The sequence below is a fragment of the Buteo buteo genome, chromosome 3 (assembly GCF_964188355.1).
Source record: "Buteo buteo chromosome 3, bButBut1.hap1.1, whole genome shotgun sequence".
Lineage (NCBI taxonomy): Eukaryota > Metazoa > Chordata > Aves > Accipitriformes > Accipitridae > Buteo > Buteo buteo.
The window spans coordinates 7751819-7759668 of record NC_134173.1 but is presented as its reverse complement, the minus strand read 5'-3'; the positions used below and the strand labels follow the sequence as shown (position 1 = coordinate 7759668).

The 7850-nt window shown below is 47.8% G+C and overlaps 1 protein-coding gene across 1 annotated transcript; it reads right to left on the bottom strand.

Annotated features, from left to right (window-relative positions):
- Positions 1–2242: 2242 nt before the first annotated feature.
- IRX1 (iroquois homeobox 1) lies at positions 2243–7559 on the bottom strand. The gene is made up of 4 exons (XM_075024280.1): positions 7039–7559; positions 3412–4426; positions 2777–2849; positions 2243–2387 (listed from the first exon to the last, which is right to left on the bottom strand). Exons 1-4 carry the CDS (start codon positions 7300–7302, stop codon positions 2330–2332), a joined length of 1410 nt encoding a protein of 469 aa, XP_074880381.1. The 5' UTR covers positions 7303–7559; the 3' UTR covers positions 2243–2329.
- Between the last annotated feature and the right edge of the window lie 291 nt (positions 7560–7850).

Sequence of the window (7850 nt, the reverse complement as noted above, 5' to 3'; positions counted from 1 at the left end):
GCCGAGCCGAGCCGAGGGGGCCGGGCACCTCCGGCTGCCGCCGGCGGGCGAGGGGACGGCGCCGCCCGCAGCCCACAGAGGGCGCTGCGAGCCTGCCCAAAGCCCAGCCCGCTCGGAACCGCTCGGCTCCGCTCGGAACCGCTCGGCTCCGAACGGAGCCGAGCGGTTCCGAGCGGAGCCGAGCGGTTCCGAGAGGGCGCAGACCCCCGCAGGCACCGACACCCCCGCTCACGCTCCTTCGCTCGCCGCAATTAAAAATCCCCTCGCCTCCCCAGCCAATTTGGCACCTTCGCTCCGCCTCGCAGAGCCCTTCCTACGCGCCATCTCCCCTCATGGAAGGGAGCCGGGGGTAGGGGGGGGTCGGTCCCCGGCCGTACCCCGGCCCGACGGGTTGCTCGGGGCCGGCTGTGCCGCCAGCGAGGAATTTGGGAACCGGGGCTGAGGGAGGGGGCGAGGGGCAGCAGCTACTTTTTTTTTTGTGAACTGGTAGGAGAGAGAAAGCAATTCCGTCAGGTTTACACCAGCGCTGACCTGACGCGCCGTTCGGCTTTACAGGCGTGAAGTCTTTTTTCTCTCCCCCCTCCCCTTATTTTTTTTTTTTTTCCAAAACCTCTTCCCTTTCCCTCGTCCTCACTGCAAGCCAAGTTATTATGGTTCGGTTAAAAACTGTAATATACTCTTTTGTTGGAACCGTTACCCACGCGGGACTGCCTGGGATTTAGGAAAAACAAAACAGCTAAAAGCCAGAAAGCAAACTAATTGATGCTACGCTGGGAACCGCAGGATGTCAAAATGCCTCTATTTTCAGAGACAGCCCTTCACATACCCTGCACAAAATCTGTTTCGTCCGATCTGTTTCTCTGATCCATCTGAAAAAAAACCCGCAAAAAAAGTAGAAGCCTACCGCCTCCGCTGCTTTGTCAACAGATCCCTAAGCGATAGTTTACCGAGCCCCCTCTTTGCTTGCGATGATTTTGCAGCTAAATCAAGATCAATATTCTGACCTCTGACAAGAATTTTATTAATATTTTATTTGAAAATCTCATCTTGTTTCCGACAAGTCCTGGTCTGAGGTTGGTTCAGTTTGGATAGGGCGTCACCACATTATTTCTTAATGACTTTCCCAGCTGCTTCTTTCCATTTTCCACCATCAACAACCATCTGGTATCTTATTAGCACCTCAATGCTCATTTAGTGTTCTCATTTAGGAGAAAAAAGAAGTAAACACTCAAAATATTACACATTTTAACGGACCGTCTTTGGAAGATTAATGCCTTTATAAACCGATAGATTGTCTCTCTCAGTCTCTTTTTAACCAACAGATCGGAATCGCAGAACTTTCTTCTGGGAAGTGCAAGAGCTGCCATCTTTTTTTTTTTTTCTTTCTTTCCTTTTCTTTTTTTCTGCTAAGACTGCGCTTAATCTCCCAGGGAAAAATCTTTCACGGTCATATTTCCTCTGTGTTTATTTAAAGCGTAAATCATTACAAATAATTCTATTTCCTAATCTATTGGGTTTTTCGGCTTCGGTCGGAATGTATACCAAAGCACTAAAGCTCTTGATCCAATTTAGGAACGGGCTCGGACAGCAGAGTTACACGCTAGGTAACTGTGAGGAAACTTGTCCCTTTCATTTTCAAGAACGTATTTTATAACGTAAGTGGAAATCAGATCAATTTATGTTCGGAAAATGGATCCTACAGGACACGTCTGATTCATTACAATTGAAAAAAATATCTTTAATTTTACCACGCAAGAACCAGCTTCACTCAGCTTCTTAACTCTACGTGTCTGAAAAGGGAAGCTCGCAGCTTGTTTTCGATAAAATAGCTACAAGAGTCGTTAGAAGCTCGGATCTGGTATTTTAAGTTTCACTTACCCAAAGGCAAAAAGACTTGACTTTTTAGAAAACAAGTTATAAGTGTTTGAATAGATTTGTAATATACGTATAAGATCTGCAGCAACAGAATACATACCTGAAGAGAGCTCATAATTTCATTTAGTTTATTAGACAAAAATATATGATTTAGACAAGTTTTGCTGACGCGCTATTTACAATCTGAAATCACTCTATATACAGAAAAAACACAAACACATGGGAAACATTTACCAAACAAATAATCCAAGAATGGTTAGAATAACACGATCTGAAATGGTACAATGAAGAAGGGGATCCATCTACAGATTTGTGTAATCGCTTTTATGGATTTGCACCACCTTATTGCAAAAAGAGATTGATGGGAGTCGTTTATATCGTTTCCTTTTTTTTTTTTTTTCTTTTCTGTCCTTAATACCAGTCTCTGTAATATTTTTTTCACCAAACCATTTAATCAAGCGGAAGGGAGAGCTGTTAAAATTCTCGGTGTTCCCTCTTGCTGAGCCAAAGAGCTGCAGGGGGGAAGGGAGGAAGGGAAAAAAAAAAAAAAAGACGTAACAATCTTTCAGAAAAAAAATAAAAAGAGAGAGAATCCTTTCCTATAATTGCCTGTCTATTGCTATAGCATCCTAGTATTAGTTAATTGCACAGAAATCATTGTCACTGGTGTAATTAACACAAGATCTTTGAGGTCTGTTAAGTTTCAGAAAAGTTACAGGCTGGCTATGTACAATTGCAATTTAGCCTAACTTTGAAAAGATTACAGCAACTTCTGTGTTGTTCTTGTTGTCTGTATGTATTATTATGGTGATGATTAGGTGTTATAATTAGTCTTTATTATTCAAACACTCTGTTTCACATAAGTAACATTCCTGCAGTGAAAACAAACAAACAAACTCACTTGTCACGGACAGGCTGGAAGGGCGATTTTAGCGGCTGAGGTGGGGATTCAGTTCTTGGTACATTTTCTCTTTCTAGAAGAAGACAGAAGGAAAAAAAAAAAAAACAAACAACAAAAACAGGAGAACCATTTTAGAATAGCAACAACAAAAATCTGGACAGTGTGCAAAGAACACACCTCCCTCTCACCCTCTTGTTCAGACGTGTGTAGGTACATACGTGTTTGTGTGTAGAGCACTGTTCTCTACTTTCAGTATTTAAGGAGTATGCAAGCTTTTCTTGCCACATTTTTGACTGTCATAGAAATTATTGGGAGATGAGGGTCAGGAAGGAGGGAAGGGAAGCAAAACTCACTATGTTTCACAGCGCTATTCCTACATTCTCCTCTTATTTGATGGGCGTATAGGCTGAGAATGTAATAGCCCACATGAAATGGGCTTAATGTATGCCATCAACATGCTCCAGGAGAAAAAAAAAAAAAAAAGAAAAAAAAACCAACCAACACTAGGGTAAACTGTAACTCCGTTAAAAGCAATCAGTTACACCAGGGCTGAATCTGACACCATTCCTCAAGGAGAAGTTCATGTGCGTGTGTTGGGGGTGGAGGGAGGAGTGGCTGCCTGGTGCATTCATTACCTATGTGTTTGGGACTGGTCCTCTCTGAAGGTTTTTCACTGCTTAGGGCTCCCAGGGTTGCTGTTAAAACAGAAGGTTGTTGCTGGGCCTGGAGGTGGTGATTATGATGAGCAGCGTGGTGGTGATTTACTCCCAAAAAGGACCTCACATTTAGCAGGGAACTTTGAGTGAGGAAAGCCCCATTTGTCCAGTTGTGAAATTTGCCAATCTGGCACGTGTAGAGTCCATGGCTAGGGAGAAAAGCGGGGTGCTGGATCTGTGGGGAAGTGTGGTTAACCTGGGGAGGAGGGGGCGGAGGGGGAGAGGATTTCAGGGCACCGTCGGGACTGGTCGCCGTCTCTGCCAAAGACCAAATCTTGGGTTTGCTGTGAGATGGCATCTGTAAATTGTTCTGTCCCCCGGGACTGATGATTCGCGTGCTGTTGTCAGAGGCCTCCTTCACCATGGCCAGCGCGTCTTTGGGTTTCAGCCCTTCGGACCCCGACAGTGCCAAATCCTTCTCCTTTTCCAGGTGCTCCTCTTCGCTGCTTTGTCTCAGGAGCTCGGGCTTCTCCTCCTCTTCCTCGTTGCTCTGCTCCCCATCGTTCTCGTCGATCTTGTCGATGTCTATGCTCTCCAGGTCGATTTCCTCGTCGTCTTCGTTCTTCTCGGGGTCCCCCTCATTGTCACTCCCGAAGAGGTTGGCATCTTCTTGGTCCTTACTCCTGGAGCCCCAGGTGACCTTGTTCTCCTTCTTGAGCCGGCGGCGGGCGTTGGCGAACCAGGTGGAGACCTGGGTGAGGGTCATCTTGGTGATGATGGCCAGCATGATCTTCTCGCCCTTGGTGGGGTAGGGGTTCTTGCGGTGCTCGTTGAGCCAGGCCTTGAGGGTGCTGGTGCTCTCCCGGGTGGCGTTTTTGGGCCGCCCCGGGTCCCCGTACTGGAACTGTCCGTAGGGATAATAGCCGGGGGCGGTGTGGGCAGCAAAGGTAGCAGGGTGGACACCCGGATTATCTTTCAGCTCGTACTGGGAGCCCTGCAACACATTCAGACAAGCGGAGAGGAAAAAGCACATCAATTATCTCGTTAGCGTCTCTAACAGACCTGAATAGGCTACTCCGGGAGCCAGAAGACGCCTTTGAGCCGTGCAAAGGGTCTTCGCAGGCAAATTCGGCCCTCCCCGCTCCAGGCTCTTCACGTTTAGATCAGACAGAGGTATTCCCAAACGATCCCCCCCCCTTCTTGCAGGGCAGGGAAAGGAGAGGGGCTAAGCTGGGCTCCGCCAGGCGTTATGCGTATTTTCGCCGCAAACCAAATCAAACCAAAGGATGGAAAGGCAGCAACTTCGCCTCGGCGAGACGATTTGCTGTGCCCTCGAAATTCTCAGGCAGAGAAAGCAGGTACTACACCTCACTTACAAACTCATGCCTGCGCGCAGCGTCGCGTTTCCCTGCAAAATATCCAGGAGGATATTACAAATGCATGCAGGGCATTCTTCTTTGGCCCCAGATCTGCCTTTAAAAGGAGTTGGCGTGAGACGAGACCGGGGAGATGAATGCACAACTTCACTACGAAGACACTTACAATGTAAGAGATTTTCCACACACAAGCCAATCCCCCCCCCCGCCCCCGCCTTCGCCCCCCCCAAATCATACGCTAAGATTCTGGTGTAAAACATTAACTTCTAACTGTTGGAAGAGCCTTTAAACTCTGGAATGGAAACTGATCCACGCATAGTAGAATACGGATAGGCAGACACTTTATCTCATAAGTTTTACTTTGATGTGGGCAGAGCAAACACAAATTGTTTACAAGCGTTTAGAGACGGTGATTTATTCGCAATCAATATTCTTTTTATCATCAGTAGTAAAACACAGCAAGTCAAATTATCCCATCAGGTGTTTTGGTAAATAACATTTTATCTTTCTAGCAACCTCATTAGGCCTCATTATTACCGCAAATTGTCCAGATATTAACTTAATATTTTAGCCCTTGATTTACAAAGTCTCTGCGTTTTAGAATTTATTTCAAAATATCGCCGTCATGGTAAATCACCCTAGTAAAATACCAGGATACTTTGCAAGGAGGAAAGGGAACTGTTCCTAAAGAGCTAACATTCGAAGCCGTTTTCTTTTTTTCTTGCTTCTACTACAGCCTCGCTTTTTTTTCTAGTCCAGAAAGACATACTTAGTATTACTCTTGCGAATTTTGTGTCAGCCTTAAAAACGAACCTCTTCAAAAATGTCCGCGAAGAAACTAACCTAACTTTGTCAAGCAGTTAAAAAGGACCTTGTATTTTAATTTCAGAGGCAAAGCTTATACACAAAGAGAAGCCCGATGTAATTTTTGTAATGTGTTACAGAGTAGGCTTTCTGCACTCCCTTTATTCCGCTGTCTTTTGTTATTGTTGCTGAAATGATATTTTTTTGCGTAATCTCTGCTGGGAATTCTTTTGAAGAAGCCACTTGTAAATCACTCATTGCTGCTGTCTCAACTTTTACTGCATTTCCAAAATCAAGGTTAAAAAAAGTAGGAAACGCATGCTGTTAGTAGTGCCTTCGCAGGAAATGTTTGCAGCACCAAATGATCTGTTTTCAGATGCTGCCCCTTGTTCGACAGCGTATCTCCCTACTTGCCGACATCTAGGTATTAAAAACCCTCGCAAGTTACGCCTCGCGTGCACCCGGTTATAAATATTCACACTTTTATATTTCGGGGGGGGAGAGAAAAGAGGAGCATTCAGAAACTAAGTGGAACCTATGCGTACCGCCGCCGAGAAATTTGGAGATACTAGCAACGAAACCGTTTGAACGACACCAGAGATAAAACCAGATAGTTAAAAAAGAAAACAAACAAACAAGCTGTTTCACTTTTTAACTATTGCGTTCTAAAGGAAAGGCAAAAAGAGATCCGAGGACAATCTGGGTGGCGGCAATTTGTTTTAGAGTTAACGCCAATACGCCTTTCTGCTCCCATGCATGTAATGGGATGTAGATGCCCTCCTTCGCTTGATGCAAATCCGATCTACCACACTCGCCATCATCGGAGTAGGAAAAGTTCAGGGAAGGGAACGGGCCATTTTTAAGGCTCGAAGGAAAAGGTCGCGAAATAAACGGGCGTACCTACTCCCGACGCTGCACTTTGGCCTTTCGGACGGAACCTGGTTATAGCTCGGCGGCAAAGAAAAGGACCGGGGGGGGGGAGAGGAGGAAAGCGCTGGAAAGCCGATCGAAACAACAGGAGCGAGAGTATCACCCGTCAACAACAACACCAATAACAACAAGGGGGGGGGGGGGAGAAGCCGAGTTGCTAGGGAAAGCCGACAACACGGAGGCAGCAGCCCTGCTCAGCCCTTTCACCGCCAAGAAGGAAAAAAAACCCAAAAACTCGGAGCCGAGTTTTGCCCGGCTGGAGCGACGGGATGGGGGCAGACGGAGCCCGTCGCCCCCCCGACCCCTCATTTCTCCCTCTCCCTCTCCGACCCACCGACACACACGCTCCCCCCCCCCCCCCCCCCCTTTTCCCCGGCCATCAAGCGGTTCGGCGGCCTCCACCCGCGGGCCCGGGGTGGGTTGAGGCGGGGGTGGCTGGTGGTCGTGGGGTGGTGGTGGGGGGGGGGGGGTGTAAGGCATCTCGGAGCTCACTCACCATCTGGGAGAAGAGGCCGAGGTCTGCGGTGTAGGGCAGGAAGGCGCTGTAGTTGGGGGCGCTGTAGGGACCGGCGTACATGCCCAGCACCGAGGTGACAGCGGCCGAACCGCTGCCCAATTCGGTCCCCGCCGGCCGCCCCGAAGCGGCTGCGGCTGCTGCTGCTGCTGCGGCGGCTGCGGCCAGTACCCCGGGCCGGTCGCTTCCGTACACAGCCTGGCTGGCGCTGAGATACTGCGGGTAACCCAGCTGGGGGAAGGACATCTCCGGGGCGAGGGCACAGCGGCGGAGGAGGAGGAGGAGGCGGCACTGGCGGCGGCGGTAGAAGCGGCAGAAATATAAAAAAAAAAAAAAAAAAAAAAAAAAAAAAAATGCTGGGGGGGGAGGGGGGAAGGAATTATTAAAAAAAAAAAAAAAAAAAAGAAGGGGGAGGAGGGAGACTGAATAGCCGGGGAGGGGAGCGGAACAAACCCGGGCTTCTCTGGATCTCTCTTTCTTTCTTTCTGTCTCTCTTTCTGTCTTTTTCCTTCCCCCCCTCTCTCTTTACTGGAGTCAGGCAGGGCGAGAGACCAGAACTCGAGCCGGTAATTTTCTTTTTTCGTTCTGATTTCTTTCTGTCAGAGATATATTGCAACCTAGGTATGGAGGAGGAGGAGGAGTGTGGAAGGATTCAGTGGGGTGCCTTTCCTCAAATCTCGGCTCTTCTGTGCTCCTAAATCCCTTAGATGTGATCTGATCAACAATTGAGCTCCAACTGATGTGTCTGCCCTTAGGTCCTAGGCTGATCTTTCAGATACAATTTGAAGTTGATG